General features: G+C 42.0%; 1 protein-coding gene across 1 annotated transcript; it reads right to left on the reverse strand.

Moving 5' to 3' along the window:
• Positions 1-3,129: 3,129 nt before the first annotated feature.
• On the reverse strand, positions 3,130-7,902 carry LOC307235916 (uncharacterized protein; the record flags this gene model as incomplete). The annotated part of the gene is made up of 8 exons (XM_080008175.1): positions 7,797-7,902; positions 6,005-6,137; positions 5,770-5,913; positions 5,559-5,681; positions 5,085-5,300; positions 4,692-4,817; positions 3,727-3,927; positions 3,130-3,186 (listed from the first exon to the last, which is right to left on the reverse strand). The coding sequence occupies exons 1-8, from the start codon at positions 7,898-7,900 to the stop codon at positions 3,130-3,132; spliced, it is 1,104 nt and encodes a 367-aa protein (XP_079864301.1). The 5' UTR covers positions 7,901-7,902.
• Between the last annotated feature and the right edge of the window lie 8,284 nt (positions 7,903-16,186).

Below are 16,186 nucleotides of genomic sequence, written 5' to 3' on the forward strand. Positions count from 1 at the left end.
TAAATATTTTGTATAAAATAATAATAATAACAATAACAACAACAATAATAATAATAATAATAATAATAATAATAATAATAATAATGATAATAATAATAATGATAGAGAAAAATATATGTGTATTTGTTAATAGTGGCAAAAGTAGGAGTGGATTAAATAAGTCATTTAGTTAGTTGGGTTTATAGTTTTAAGGACATCTATTTGGGTAGTTACACCTCAGATTGACTATTTATCAACCCATGCATTTTTTGATTTTTCGAAAGGAAGATGGAGATTGAATTCATTTATTTATTTATTTTATATATATATATATATATATATATTTTTTTTTTTTCAGGCCTGCTTGTTTGGAATTCTTCTGTCAATCTCTTCCTTTATACAACCTGAGTAGTCCAACCCCATTAACCTTGGTGATGAACCTCAGGCTGAACGTGTTTAATGAATGATGTTGCATGGTGTCTATGTTGTCTGACCACTTGATGATTAACACAGGTGTTCCACCTTCAAAACAAGGAAATATCCTCTTAATTGGAATTTTCCCAATAAAATGAGGGTCAAGTTACGACCGTGTGACGTAGGGAACGGCCAAAAACAATTTTTAAGAAAATGCTGTCACAAAAATTGGCATTAGGTTTCACCTAATTACCCGCTTCAGACAGTAATTTAGTGCTGAGCTGATATAATCCAGTATTCCACGTTATTTAGATAACTTCCCCACGAGGGCGACCCACGTCAAACACAAAACACGTGACGCGGTGATGTGCATTCAAGATATTTCCATATGGGTTGAATGACGTAAGCAAATGCATTTGTTTTCCCATTACATTTTGTGACCCGGAGCTCCATTTTGTCAAGCGATATTTTAACACTGGGATGGCTGGTGTCTCCTTACCGAGAAGGAGCCCCAAAGGTAGGGGACCCTGCTGGGAATTGACGTTGCTGTTGTTTCCATCATCCCCCGTCAGCTGATATCCTTCCTTCCTTGATGTCCAGTTATTCATTCACCTGAGAATGACTCAACAAAAGCAGCGAGGGTTCAGTTTCACCTGTGAAATCCCGCTTAGTTATCCTCTCAGGAGGCAAAGCTAACAACCCTTCATTGTAATCCATGGAATGCGGGGATATGCCCGTATTCCTCCTTTGTCTCTTTTTCTGAGCAAACGTTCGTGAACATGCGTCAGTCAGTTTGTTTGCCATACAGGGAGGTTGCGGGTTGTAGATAGAGAATCCTTACATTTCGCGAACAACATGAACCAGAAAACTGACTTGGCCGTTACAGAAATCCCATGTAAATGTTGAATTGCCGTCCAAACTCTTCAAAAGGGTAAAACACAGCTGTTGTGTTCCACCGGGGTTGTTGGCAGAAACACCGAAAAATGAAGGGTCACCATTGAAGGATCTTGTGGAAAGTCAAAGTCATCCTTATTATAACTCAAGTATTTGGGTTTTTATAATGAATGTGACTAGGTCGATAAGTCACTGATTTCGGGGATTGGATGCCCTGGCGGTGGCACATATAAAAGCCTAAAGGCTCAAGTCCTCCCGCACGGTGTATTTTAGGATAGAGGATCCTTGATGTAAGATGGCAATGTCAGCAGAGACGGAAGTGATTTGTGTATTTTAGAAAGGTTGTAAAATCTAGCCCAAGTAGGGTGCTGGCAGTAAATGAACTTGTGTTGTGATCCTAAAAAACCATCCCTGCTTTTTTACCCTCTCAATGTAAGAAAACACGGCTTGTTGACGTGGTCGTGGTTGAAACTGGGATCACTCAAATGATTTCCATACTGTGTTTACTATTTTTTTTAATCTAACATGTGCATACGATCAGTGTTTCAATAGGAACTGTCAGTAGTGGAAACAGCAGCTTCACATTGTTTTACTCTCTTGTAATCTCCCCCCGTTGTTTTGTCAAATCCTCATTTGCTTTACTTTTTGTTGGAGCTCTTTGAATACGTAAGCCCCCATGGGATTTAAATTTTTTATTTTTCCACTTTATTTTTTCTATTCTTTGTACTACACATAGTTAATGGTAAAGTAAAGCCGATGGCAAGGTGGGTATCTTAAGACACTGTTCTACCTAATTAATTTAGCTTAGCTGCAAGAATATACATAGTGGTACAATATGACTGTTACTTTGCGGCTTCCTTTGCTGTGCTCCTGCTGGGGTTTGTGCTCCACGAATAATAATAATCTCACAATATACGTGATACTTAGGACATCAGCATAGCCACAGGCGGTGCCTTGGGCTCTAGGGGGACTCGTCAATTTGTGTGGATGTTGTATTGATTGATTTATTTATTTATTTTTCATTAAAAACACTGTTTTCCTTTGTCGCTCCGCGAATTGGCACTGTGCATCACTCACATCTAAGTATCCCAATAATCACAATCTGGGAAGAAAGAAAAAAGGCCCATAGAGAATGTTTTTCTGAGTTTTCTAAGTTTTGAAACTCCTCAGAACTGACTGTTGTTGTAGACAACCAAAGATATGTGAAGAAAGCAATGTTCGTCTCATTTCGTTGTCGACGTGAGATGAGTAAATACCTAGTCTAATCTAATATCTTTCTTATATAAATAAATGTCTAAATGTACCCGACTCATTTTGTGACGTTCTAACGCAATGATTGAGACAGTGCTGCTGTAAGACATATGACATCAACATTGATGATGGAAGATTACAGGGGAAATCCTAGTTTTGTGAGGTGTTTGAAACTTCAACCGCATACAGCGTTCTCCTGGAAAAAATGGAAAAAATGGATGGAGAAATCCAGACTTGGACCTGTGACGGCACCATGTGACCAGGTTGACTCGGTTGCTGAGCGGTGACCTATCGCTGTCCGAGTCCTACCGAGTGACGTCTCCTCCAGTCATCTTATTTACTGAACAATGGCGTGTGTACAATGTGTATCCTGAACAAAAAGTCCTTAATTCTATTTTGAATAATATATTTATGAAGTAACAGAAAAATAGGGTTTGAATCTTTCCGATTAAAATAAATCAATTTGTATTAACATGTAGGAGTACTAACAGGATCAATACAATTTCTAATAAAAAGTTTGATCTCTTTCCGTCCAGTATAGAGATCCCATCAGCGGCTCACGGTTCGGGTGTCTTGGCCTCTGTTTTGGACTTAGGGCTCCTGGTTCTTGTCGTTCCGTATTGGAGTCTCAGCTCCGCCTGTGAGTCGCTGCAAAGAAAGCGAATTACAGAACTCTTTTGCTGCAGTGAGTCCCGACTCCTGAGTCATTGAATATAGTATTTAAAACAAGAATTGAATATATTTATAATCTTTTTCTTGTCCCATTGTCTTCCTCTGACTGAGTGAGGTTAGGTTAGAATTCTCATTTAGCTTTGCTCACTGAATATAGCTCCTTCTAAGCAGTTTTGGTTAACTAGTTAATACTTACGTAAAAAATGTAATAATACGTATGTATGTGATCAGATGGAAAAAGTTACCAAAACATGGAAATTGTTTAATTTAATTTACTCATATAGGCTTGATTTCGTGTATGCAAAGGAAAGGAAGTTACTGGTTAAGATATCCTAAGATATCCTAGTTATTTAAGCAATTGGTAATTTTTACTTTATATATATATATATATATATATATATATACACACACAGTCAGTGTCAGTGACTTTATTTTTCAAGTGTAAGTATTCATGGTCTTGTTTATTCATTTTATTTAAATATTTTTCCTCTGAGTTCTATGAAAATCTTCATTGACATTGGTGCAGTGATTTGGGCAGAGCCGGTGGTACAGCGGAGTCGCCTCTCCGCTCTGTGGGCGCGTGTCGCCCCCTGGCGGTCGCTGGGTGTTATTGCAGTGGTGGACCAGCACCGGGTCTTCGTGAGTCTTGTTCAGCATCCGCTGCAGCAGCTGCTTGTCTGAGCGCTCCTTCTTGAAGTCGTCCTCATAGACCTTCAGCTGTTGGGAAGACCACAAAACGAGCTATGGTCAGACTTTGAAGTCATCTCAACAACTTGTGCAAAACCAGTTATGTCTTGGCTGCAATTTCAGACTGTGCTCGGCCCTGTAGGATGGATGGATTTTCTTTCTTTTCTTGTGTCAGACGGCTCTTTTATCATGCACATTCAAATAAGCAACAACAACAACAACAAAATGACCAGCAACATTTCCCTCTGTAATGATGTCCTTCGCCATGCTATGGAGGGCCTTGGAAAAAAAGTCACAATATGACTTTTCAAGGCCCTCCATTAACCTGTGCAAAAATGATGAATACAGATATTATCTGTTTTCATTATTTTTGCACAGGTTTACTGGAGGCATCACCCACTGTGGGAGTGTCCCCATCGGCTTCAAAGTTATTGTTACAGCTTCACTTCCAGATGTTTAAGGCCATGTTATGCAATATCCCAATTGAGGAGACCAGAGAAGCAGCTTAAATCAGTTCATCAGCGTTTCACTTAATTCTATGATATAGGCCTATTATATAACAATAAGGCAATTTTGACATGAGATTCAGTGGGCGTGTGGCGGTTTCCCTTGTAAAGCAAGGCGTTTTTTTCTTTTGTTTTTAGCCTATATGACTTTGGATGTCAGGATTACTTACTTTTGAGGGAAACTGAGTTCAAGTGTTACATGCAGTTGTACAACAAGGTTAATTAACTTCAGAACGCAACAGGCCCTTTGAAAAGCACAGTGATATTCAAAGTTCTTTTGCTGCCAACCTGCTCTCGCAGCAGCGCCACCTGTTGGCGCATCTCGTCCTTATTCTTCCTCAGCCTCCGGTTCTCATGCTGCGTGTGTTTGTGGTCCTTGTGTTCCGTTTTATAATCTGCCTCATAGATCTGCGTCTGGTCACACAAGATATGAATGCTTCAACAAGTCCATATGTCTGTACCAGAGCCTTCATTTGGCCGTCGTGCTGTGTGCAAATGAGCAAATGGGCAAATTCCACCACCGGATGGTGCAGTTCACCACCTTACGCTAGAAGGCAGAATCACAGACTCTCCCACACAGTCTGCGTACATTGGCCACGGTGTGATTGTGATGACGTTGGGCGCTGTTCTGCTGCAGCTGTATAAGGACATAAGAACATCTGCAGGTTCTGAGCCACTCACCTGGCATCTCAAAGCCTCCATATGGTCTTTCAGGTCCTGCACCTCTTGCTGAGGGTCCCTCACGAAGCCACGGCCCCCCTGCCCGGCTTCAGGGTCCGAAAGGATGCCGGCAGTGGGTTGAACGCCCAAACTGTGACCGTAGGCCGGGATGTGTCTACCGGGGCTGTGGGAAGATTTACAGGACGCTGGGCTGTGGATGAAGTCCTTTAGGTTGCCCTTTATGACAGAAAATAAGAGCATGTGGAGGGAGTTAGATTATATTGGCGTTAGACTGAGAGACACATTATCAGATATAGTCAGATGTATTGGAGTCCAACTCCAAAATCTACTGGGTGATACATAATAATAATGGCTTTAATGCAAACTCCACACAGAAAGGACCCGTTTCGGCTGCAGTTCGACCTTCTCGCTGCAAGGCAACAGTGCTAACCACTGAGCCGCCGCCAGACTGTGGCGCCAAAGCAACCACCTCACCTGGTTGCCTCTGCCGCCGTGTTTCTGCTGCCTCCTGCTCTCCAGCTCACTGATGGATTTCTGCAGGTCTTGGTTCCTCTTCAGCTCCTGCGTCAGGGTCTGCTCGTAATACTCCCTCGCGCTCTGCAATGCCAAGCGCCTCTTTGTTGCACCGTTCAAATGGACTTGAAATCATATTCCCATGCATGATGTGAGCGTGTGCTTCTCCAACCTGCTCGTGTTCCACTTTAAGCAGCAGTCTGCTGTTCAGCTGCTTCACGGCTGAGTTCTCCTCGGTCAAGGTCTCCACCCTCTGCTGCAAGCTCAGCGTGGCGCTGCGGTACACCTGGTCCCAGTCCTCATTGAGCTTCATCAGCTGAAACGTATCATCGACAATACACAAACGGGTATAGACACAGGCGTGCAGTTTGCGTGGAGACAGAGCAGAGAGTGTGTTATTGCGGTACCTCCTTGTTGACTCGACGCAGCTCAGTGTTCTTGTTGAGCAGCAGTAGTTTCTCCTGGTCGGCGGAGGTGACTGTCATGCTCTCGGTGATCAGAGAGACGTTCGCCGAGTCTGCGGCACATGCGCCTGCTGTCCTGCAGAGTGCACACGCACACACACACACACACACACACACACACACACACGCGCACACGCGCACACACACACACACACACGTGATATGGCACCCTAAATAAAATGACTGAGAGCATTAGCAAAGGATTTCCATTAATAAGCACACACCTATGCTCTCGTCAGGAAAGCTACAGGGTGCTTTTAAACACCCACTCACGCAGAGAGCACTTACAGAGAATCAAAGGGAAAACATTATGCAACCCCCACACACACACACACACACACACACACACACACACACACACTCGATGCATGCATAGGAACACACACCTAAATGCACCCAACACTTGCGCACACGCTCATTTGCGTCCAAACCGCTCGCCAGCCTGTCCGAATCATTCTCCTCAACCGGTAGGAATTTGCATATCTTTAGCCTTTTGAACCAATGAGTCAGTGATCCGTGGAGAATGAATCCCGTTCGCTATGAATGCCATTTAAAAACATATTTTGTGGAAGAATCTAATCTGATGAGGCTCTGTTCAAAGCCCTGGGGCAGGTCCTTACAAACCGCTATGTCTGTAGACCGCGGTGTAAAAACACTTCCCAACTCAAGGCCGAGCTCCACCCGCAAATATGCTGTGATGCGCTCACGAACAACGTATAAAGGAATACATTGCTTGAGGAATTTGGAGCAATATATGAGAGGATCTATGCAGGGTAGCGCCGGTGTGAGAAGATTTGCAACGCGCTTGCCTTCGAAATTGTAAAAGGGATGCGAACCGCGTCCCAAAGGATTTATTGAGGCACCAGAACGGCAAATTGACGTAAGTGAAATGAAATGAAATGAAATTACACGGAAGCTATTTTTAGCATCTGAGACTCTCTCGTGAAGAACATTGCAGCGCTAATGGGGGAATGTAGAATCAACGGAGGGAAGTGAGATCGTCCGCGTTGCAATCAAATCACAGGCAATGAGCTTATGTAAGTCAACATCCCTTATCTCCCCCCTACACACACACACACACACACACACACACACACACACACACACACACACACACACACACACACACTGCAGCTACCTGCCTCTGCCAGCGATATGGTAATATATATTGTGACGGCGCATAAAATAATGGAGTTCACATTTTCTCAGAGAGGAAATCAGAAATATTGCCCCTCGATGCATCACTCTGTGCAAGCGGTCCGAAAATAAACAGGGTTTCCCTCTGTGGTTTTGTAAGGATAGACCAAGCTCTCACACATTCAGTGTTTTCACAACAGTCATTTAGCAGGTGAGAGCAGAATGAATATGAATTGCGTATTCAAAGAAAAAATTGTATTTGTCATATTTAAATACGACAAAACAGTTTGATATCTCAAAACTGTTTAGTACCCAGTTTGTTCAGTTGTTTTTGGGGTTTTTTTGGTCTGCACTATAGCTCCCCCAGTACCCGGTCTATCATGTGGTCACTGGTTAATCATCTTTACTGGATACTGGTTACTGTAAACGCCAGTCGCTGGAATTCCTTCCAAAAAAAGCCCTAAAAACCCCCCCAAAAAGTCAATTCACATACATATTTGTACATAGGCCTAAAAAAAATGTGTGTCAAGAGTTAAACATATTCTAATTGAGGTACATTAAAGTGTAATATTAGTCTGTATACCAGCTGTAAACCTACCCTGGTTCGACGTCAGGGTGGGCCTCCTGTTTGCCCTGAGAGACGTCCTCTGGAGCCGATGCTGATGACGACTGGGGCGCCAACGACAGTGACCCTTCCTCCATGGCCGAACCCCAATTTGACTTCTAGCCCAGAACAAACCCGAGACAAAGTCGATGTAGAAACGGACACGGATGATGTCAGTGCCGTCGTTCACACAGCGTGTGTGTGTGTGTGTGTGTGTGTTGGAAAGTAAATATGCTTGTCAGTGTTAGCTGACGGCAAAAAGAGGAAGTAACCCAGAATGTCCCCCCGCACGCCACACACTGCACCGGCGCGAGAGTAGGAAGTAGGCCTGAAGAGAAAATGTAAAGAAAAAAAAAAAAATTACGTAAGTGTGGTTTTAAACATTTTGGGTATTTTCCCTTTTTTTTGCATATTATGTTAATATTTTTTCCATTAAAAGTCTGAGTGTTAGGTGATTGATGACCGGCATTGTGTGTATGAGTGGTGTGTGTGGGATCGCTGTGTGTTTTTCCTGACAATAAATGTTTAATTACTCGTTGGACAAGTAATTAAACATTATAATGCAAACATTTAGCTGGGCTCGACAACGACGGGGTCAGGCTGATAATAGACACTCATCGGCTCATCGCCACAACAAGTTAATTAGCTACTCCAATCACATGTTCATCCATGGCAAATTCAAATGAATTAAAGGATTTTGGTCGATTATGTTTCACTCGGCTGAGCTCAGCAGCCTTTTATTTACACCAAGAAAATTAGATTGTCAGTCAGCAAAGGTAGGCCTGCACCTTGTGTAGCTCCAACTCGTGTCCCCAAAACAGCTCTGATCCGTGGAGGCATGGACTCCACCAGACCTCTGAAGGTGTCCTGTGGTATCTGGCACCAAGACATTAGCAGCAGATCCTTTAAGTCCTGGAAGTTGTGAGGCGGGGCGCCCATGGATCGGGCTTGTTGTTCCAGCACATCCCACAGATGCTCCATCGGATCGGACCCTCACCCCGCCCATCCACATGACGTAGAAGAAAACGTGATTCATCAGACCAGGCCACCTTCTTCCATTGCTCCATGGTCCAGTTCTGACGCCCATGTGCATCAATAAGCCTTGGGTGCCCATATCCATGTTGCCGGTTCACCAGTTGTCCTTCCTTGGACCTCTTGCTAACAGTCCGGGAACATCAGACCTGCCTTTTTGGAGATGCTCTGACCCAGTCGTCTTGACAAGTTCCACTGTAATGAGATGAATAATGCTATTAATTTCACAAGTTAGTTGTTTTAATGTCGGCTGATCAGTGTATATATATATATATATATATATATATATATATATATATATAGGCAATAAAAGCCACAAGTGGAAGTGAAGGCTCGACCTGGTTCACTATAAACTAAGATAGTACAAATAAAAAGAGTGTCATTTGTAAACTATCATAGTTTGCATATGACACATATTTTATTTGTACTTTTTGGCTGGCAGCGTCAAGTCCTTGGAACCCCACGGGGGGGCCTCGGCAAAAAAAGGTTTGAATAGCACTGCTCTGCATCCACACATCCACGCAGGGCACACGGCACAACTAAATGCACGCGGTTGCTGCTGCTCTAGACTAGTTGAGCAACTGCTCTATGAAGCAACACTGAAATGTACCACACCGTCACTCATCAACCCCTTCCAAGCCATGAGTCCTGGTTGAACAAAACTTCCAATCAGGATGTAATACACGGTGTGAAAAAAGTAGTTTGACTCACTCTATCAGGCACATGGTTGGTGAAAATTGTTTCTGTGGGTTTTGTATAAACTTCAACAAACCCAGGAGCCATCAACGCTTTCAGATCGGAGGAGCATTAGAAACAGAGATTGAATGATGCCTGCTTGTTCCTCCTGCGAGACGATTCTGTGCACAAAAAAAATTTGCTTTCCCGTCCCCAGGATGACTAAACTAAATAAACTAATTATAATGTGTGATACTCAACGTGTCATTCAAAGTCCTCCCTTGTGCAGTTTTTAAGTGTGTTTTAAACGGGGCATCCGAGGGAAAACTGCTTTTTAGGCTGATAAATTCATACTGCAGTACCAGAGCTGACCACCGTACCGACACACCGCACCCCGCCAAGGCAGCTGGCTTTTTGCCTTTTCTCTTTCCTTCTCTTCTTCCTCCCAAAAGTGCACAAACAAAAATAGTTCACTCCTCTACCCTCCCGAACAAAGAAAAATGATTTTATTCCAATACATTTCAGATTAGATTACATTCAACTAATTGTCATTGCACAGAGTACAAGTACTGAGACAACAAAAATGTATTTCTCTGCATTTTACCATCCTAGTAACTGATGTATCTCGGAGCATTTACAGGGTTAAGAGTCTTGCTCAAGGATGCTTTTTCCTCTCTTCTCAGTTTGCACCACAACTAGCTACTAACCCGGGACACATTTATAATGTAACACTGGACAATTGACAATGAGCACACTTTATCCAAATGGGATGAATGGGGAAGTTTGTTTTTTGTTATATGTTTTTTTTTTTAATCAAAAAAGGGCTGATATCCCCTTGGAAGCCTGGCCTCAAATTGACATCGCGTGTGAGAGCTTGGTCTCATAAGGGTGTTAAAGTCTTAACGTAGCCATAGGTATAATGAGATGGACCGCTGGGATAAAAGCAGAACAATGATAATGAAATAACTTAACAAAATGCCCCGCACAGGCCAGCATCTCTGCAGGTCCTTCCGAGACTGCCACGCCATCTGTCACCACAGAGCGTGAGTCAGAGTTTCAGAGTGTCCGTCTAGTGGAGGCCTCGCCGGGGGGTCCGAGGGCGGGCGTACCGGCGCAGTGCCTTTATTGACCCAAACTGACGCCTAAGTCAAGGACAAATGGGCCGATGCCTCACCAGGGGATTGATATTCAGGCTTGGAGGAGGCCAGTGGAATGGGACAGTCAGGGCCTGGGGGGAAGCGGAGCAGAGAAGCCAATGAAATGTAGTCGTAACCACTCTGTCTGTGTAAAGTTTATGTGATTGATTGTATGTGTCTTCGTGCTGTGGGCAAAGTGTGTGTGTGTGTGTGTGTGTGTGTGTGTGTGTGTGTGCAAGTTGGCTGTGGCATCTATATTTTTGTATGCATGGCAATAGGTCAGTATTGTTTGAGCGACTTTATGGCTCATCTTAATAATTCATTAACCCGCCAGTTCAAACACAAAGGGAAGTGACACTCGGAGTACACACAGGCTACGTGTACTGCCCATGTTCGTGTCACAAGAATGTGTTTGTTTAAGTACATCAGTGAGGGAATGTATATATACTGTATATATACTGAATATATATATATATACTGAATATATATATTTATATACACACAAACAAACACACACACACACACACACACACACACACACACACACACACACACACACGGGTATGCACTATACCTATCATTCATTTGTATGTATGTTATTTTATTTAAAGGCAGGAGTTGTACTTTATAGGCTGGACTAGAAATTAGGGAAAAACTGCAATTTAAATAAAATCTGCCAAGTTTAATCTATAAACAAGAGGGTAGTTTATTATTATTTCTTATTACTTATAATTATTAAGATTATTATAACTATTATGTTTATTACTACTACTTTTACATTTTTTTACATTGTTATTATTTTTTATTAATATACATGTATTGTTATGTTTATTATGATTATTAGTACAACTATTATTATTAGTTATTATATTATTATTAGTTCTTATTAATACTAGTTTTACATTTAATATTCATTTACATACGTGATTCAAACTATATTTTTAGGTTTAATATTAATCTAATAATAATTATTATTATTATTACAGAGAGGGAAAGAGACATGGAGAAAAGGAGCGACAGAAATAAGCCAAATACACTTAAACACGCGCAAACGTGCAGACATCTGAAGGTCATCGGAAAATTCAGGTGCTGTCAATAAAAAAAAGGGTTTTTAATTAAGAGTCTGAGCACCGGGTTAATCTCACAATCCTGTTGGTGGGTGATACCACAGCGTTAAAAGGAAACGCTTTCAAACCGAGGACTTTACTTACGTGTATGCGTAAAGATGTATATCAAAGGTTTACAGCGTTTTGCAAACAGCGGGTGCGGTATCCTGTTAAACAGGAAATGAACAAACAGGGAGCTCGGCCAGGCTGGAAGATAATGGCATCAATCACACATATATCACAGTGGTCCCAGGCACAGTACAACTTGATGAATTAAAACCTCACTTTGCTTTAAATACTGATAACTTTGTCCGGATTCACCGATGAGGATGGAAACAAAAAAAAATATTTTGGAAAGGAAGGAATTTGGGATAAAGCCAGAGAGAATCAAAGAGAGAGAGAGAGAGAGAGGGAGAGAGAGGGAGAGAGAGATGTGAACGTGAGGAAGAAAGGCAGGAAAACTGAGAAAGAGACAGAAATAAAGATAGGATTCCAGGATTCCATAAAGCACAGCGTATTTTGCCTTTCATTTTGTGAACAAACGTGTTACAGTAAACTTTTTTTGTGTGTACATTTTTTTTTTCACTTTAATATGACGATGGTGTCTTTGCTGATAGGTGTATGCAATGTCTAGGATTGTGTCTCAAAATAATTAAAAAATCAAAGCTTACAAAAATAAGAGAATAAGAAGAGATCAGAAGAGAATTCACCAGAGATGACTTGTTTGTCTTACAGTACATTGTTTATCTCAAGTGAGGCTTCACTTTTGTTGCCAGACGGGAGAAGGTGTGAGTTAATGTCTCATGTTATTTGGGACACACGAGGTGACGGCACTCGGTACATTTTCACCAAGGACATTTCTGACCTGATGGGAAAAGTCGTCCAGGACAGGGGGTGTACTGTATGTGGAGGTCAGTGAGAGTTTTAATGCGACTCACTCTATTAATCTGGCCGGTTCATCAAAATGTTCATTATTCTTTATTAACTGAGCTTTTTAATGCTCCCATTAAGAATTGATGTAACCCTACACTGCTCCTTCACATGGCTGGACTAATTAGGAGAAAGCTCTCCCCTGCTCTGCCACCGATGTAATACATCACACCCCTAATACACCCTGTGGGGGACCTTGCCGTAATCCATCCACATCCAGTTAGTTCAAATCTTACACAGGAGTTCCATCTCCAAAATGTCCTTTTCCATTCTTTCATTTCCTCTTTTCCTGTTATCGCTGTCATCACTATCGCTGGTTATTTCATTTCATTTTTGTTAATGGTGAAAGTAAATGTGTGTGTGTGTGTGTGTGTGTGTGTGTGTGTGTGTGTGTGTGTGTGTGTGTGTGTGTGTGTGTGTGCGTGTGCGTGTGTGTGAATATGTTTGTGTGTGCGTGCTGAATGAGTGTGCTTGTGAGTGGGCATGTGTGTGGGAAATATTACTGTGTTGTTATTGCTGGATCCGCTATTGACATTGTTCCTGGAAAATTCTCTGAATTTTTGAAACCTAAAACTATTTGAAACAGAACAACAGCAGAAGCTACGAACACAGTTACGTATTGTTTGAACCGGTATGTCACAAACGCCTCGTGGTTGAAGTTTCATCCAAATCGATCCACATACAAAGTAAAAATGAATGAAAAACTGACCAAATTTAATTGATATGACAGACCCGGTCCAATCAGTTTCACGCCAAAATATGACAACAATGACATAAAGTACCAACGCGGTGAAGGTGTAGTTTAAACAGCTAGCGAGATGAGATTTATAGTAAGACGCTTTATGACATCATCATACAATTTACTTTAAATCTGTAGATTCTTATTCAGAATGTCCAGTGTGCGGTGTAGACTCTGTTGCTCTGTAGTGGTTCAAAATTACAAATGATGCGTTTACGTGAATATTTATGTACTTTCTTAACTGGTACATGTCAGTAGATCCTTTCGATTTATATTTTATCTCCGTAGTCCCTGTTACTTTGTCGGATTAATGAAAATTATGCAAAAAAGTAGTCCACAAAAACTCATGACCATCTTGAGTCGAACCCACTGAAATGTGCGACTGAGTGATGCGTTCAAGATCCAGCGAGGCTTTGGAAAAATAGAAGCTGTGCAACAGTAGTTACTCACAGAAATACCACAACGTTTTTGGTATTTCAGGAAAACATAACTTACTGAAAATGTAATGCAAGGAAAAAGTCACTAATAAAATAACGTAAGTTTGACTGCTATCGTACAGTAAATCCCCGTAAATATGTCAACCTAGGTAAATACGTCATAATTGACATACACAAGACACAACATCACATACCATCAGTGAGACTCCATATGTACTTACAAACAACAAGATAAATGATATCAATGACAAGATCTGGTTTAAAGTAAATTTAAAGTAAATGTATTACTATTGTTACGAAAAGTAATTACAAGGTTAGTTTTTGTTATTGTTCCAGATGCCGAAAAATAGCTAAGGCATGCAAGTTCGATTCACACCGATCTACATTTGGATCAGGAAATATTTTATAAACTTTACAAACTCATTTAAAATGTAAGAAAACTGGCGTTACATTGAGAACACAGTAACTTTGTAACATCATGAACCAATGCAATATAAATCAACGGTTTGTCGAGTGGTTGTAAAAATTGTAACTCGTGCTACATTGCACAGAATCCGGAGAACTGTAATACATATCTAATACGACTAATCTGGAATCTGTGTATTGCTGCCTGCAGCTATACTATTGCTGTTATCACTGTCATTTCTTTCTTTCGTCCTTTCTTTCTCTCCCTCCATTTTGAAAGGTGAATGTGTGACCAACAATCAAACGGCAGACCTGCGCCGAGTTTCGGAAGTGACGATGGGAGAAGAACAGGGAATGCAATTTGAATTACATTCACAACGCACTGGGAAAATCCAGTGACGTGCCGCCTGGGTGTATCTTATTTAATTAGATATGCCGATGAGATGGAGTTGCTGCGGATCACAGATGCCGGCGACGGAAAGAGAAGGGACCTCGCCACGCACGAGCATCCATCCATCATGCATGTGCAGGTGTGTGTGTGTGTGTGTGTGTGTGTGTATGTGTGTGTGTGTGTGTGTGTGTGTGTGTGTGTGTGTGTGTGTGTGTGTGTGTGTGTGGAATGAAATGATTGTAGGTTGGGAGTGTGTGTGTGTGTGTGTAAATGTGTGTCTGTATGTGTGTTGGAATGAAATGATTGTAGGTTAGGAGTGTGTGTGTGTGTGTGTGTGTGTGTGTGTGTGTGTGTGTGTGTGTGTGTGTGTGTGTGTGTGTGTGGGGGTGAGAGCAACAGGGGGGTTGGCAATATCACAGCAGGCTGCATCTGAGGGATTTCATTTTCCACATCTCCTTGCACCCTAATCTGAGTGCCGGCTAAGATGGAGAGGAGAGGAGAGGAGAGGAGAGGAGAGGAGAGGAGAGGGGAGGAGAGGGGAGGTGAGGAGAGGAGAGGTGAGGGGAGGAGAGGAGAGGTGAGGCGGAATGGAAGGCAGAGCGACAGGCACTGCATGGGGAACAGAGTGTCAAACCACAACGCTAACAGAGAAGACAGGCTCAAAGGGGAGGGAAAGGGAAAATGTCACCGCTCCATGCGGGCGGCGTTCTCGTCCAATCAGAGCTGAGTGTGTCCTCGCGAGGGAAACAACAGACCAGACCCGACACCTCCCAGCTTGAATAAAATCAGTGGTGTAGTTCATGACGACGCTGAAGTTAACAGCCGGTTCACAGCGTCTGATGTTATGCTACATTAAAACGTTGGATTTTTCAGTAACGTACTAATCTGGTGCATGGCTGAACTTGCAATAAAAACACACGGTAAATGTTTTGTTTTATGTATCGATAATAAATGGCTTTTTAAACCCTCTATTTTATTTGTGAAAACTTGGATTGGATTTTCTTTTCCCTACACACAGGCCATTTACGAGCAGGTCTAGATCAAAAACTGAGACTGGGACTAGTTTATAATAAGAAGCCTAAACGGCATTACAAACCCTATTTCAGACTGTGAAACCGTTATTTGTTATTTGTGAATGAATCAAACCTGCCACTGTTTCTCCGGAGCTTTGTGGAATGAATTGTTTGTACTGTTTAACATGTTAAGAATTGCCTCTTTCGGCAGTTTTTCAGAATTTGCATACCTTGGATACTTTTAACCCGTTAAAACGAACTACTGTACGAGTGTGGAACTGTAGACTAATTGCTCTGTTAATGGAAAAATAAATACTTGAAATGCACTTCAGAAATAATTCAGTTTATTTGTATTAGTTTTGCATTGGCTACCTTTCGATGACTTACTGTATGCATGGGGTGGCGGTGGGCCAAGTGCAAGCACGGGTGCATGTTGGGATGGAAGCCACAGTATACCCACCTACCAGGACACCACAACACCGCTGCGTAAAACACACACTTAATCAAATGAACGTCCGAA

This window comes from Zeus faber (assembly GCF_960531495.2).
Source record: "Zeus faber genome assembly, chromosome: 10".
Classification (NCBI taxonomy): Eukaryota; Metazoa; Chordata; class Actinopteri; order Zeiformes; family Zeidae; genus Zeus; species Zeus faber.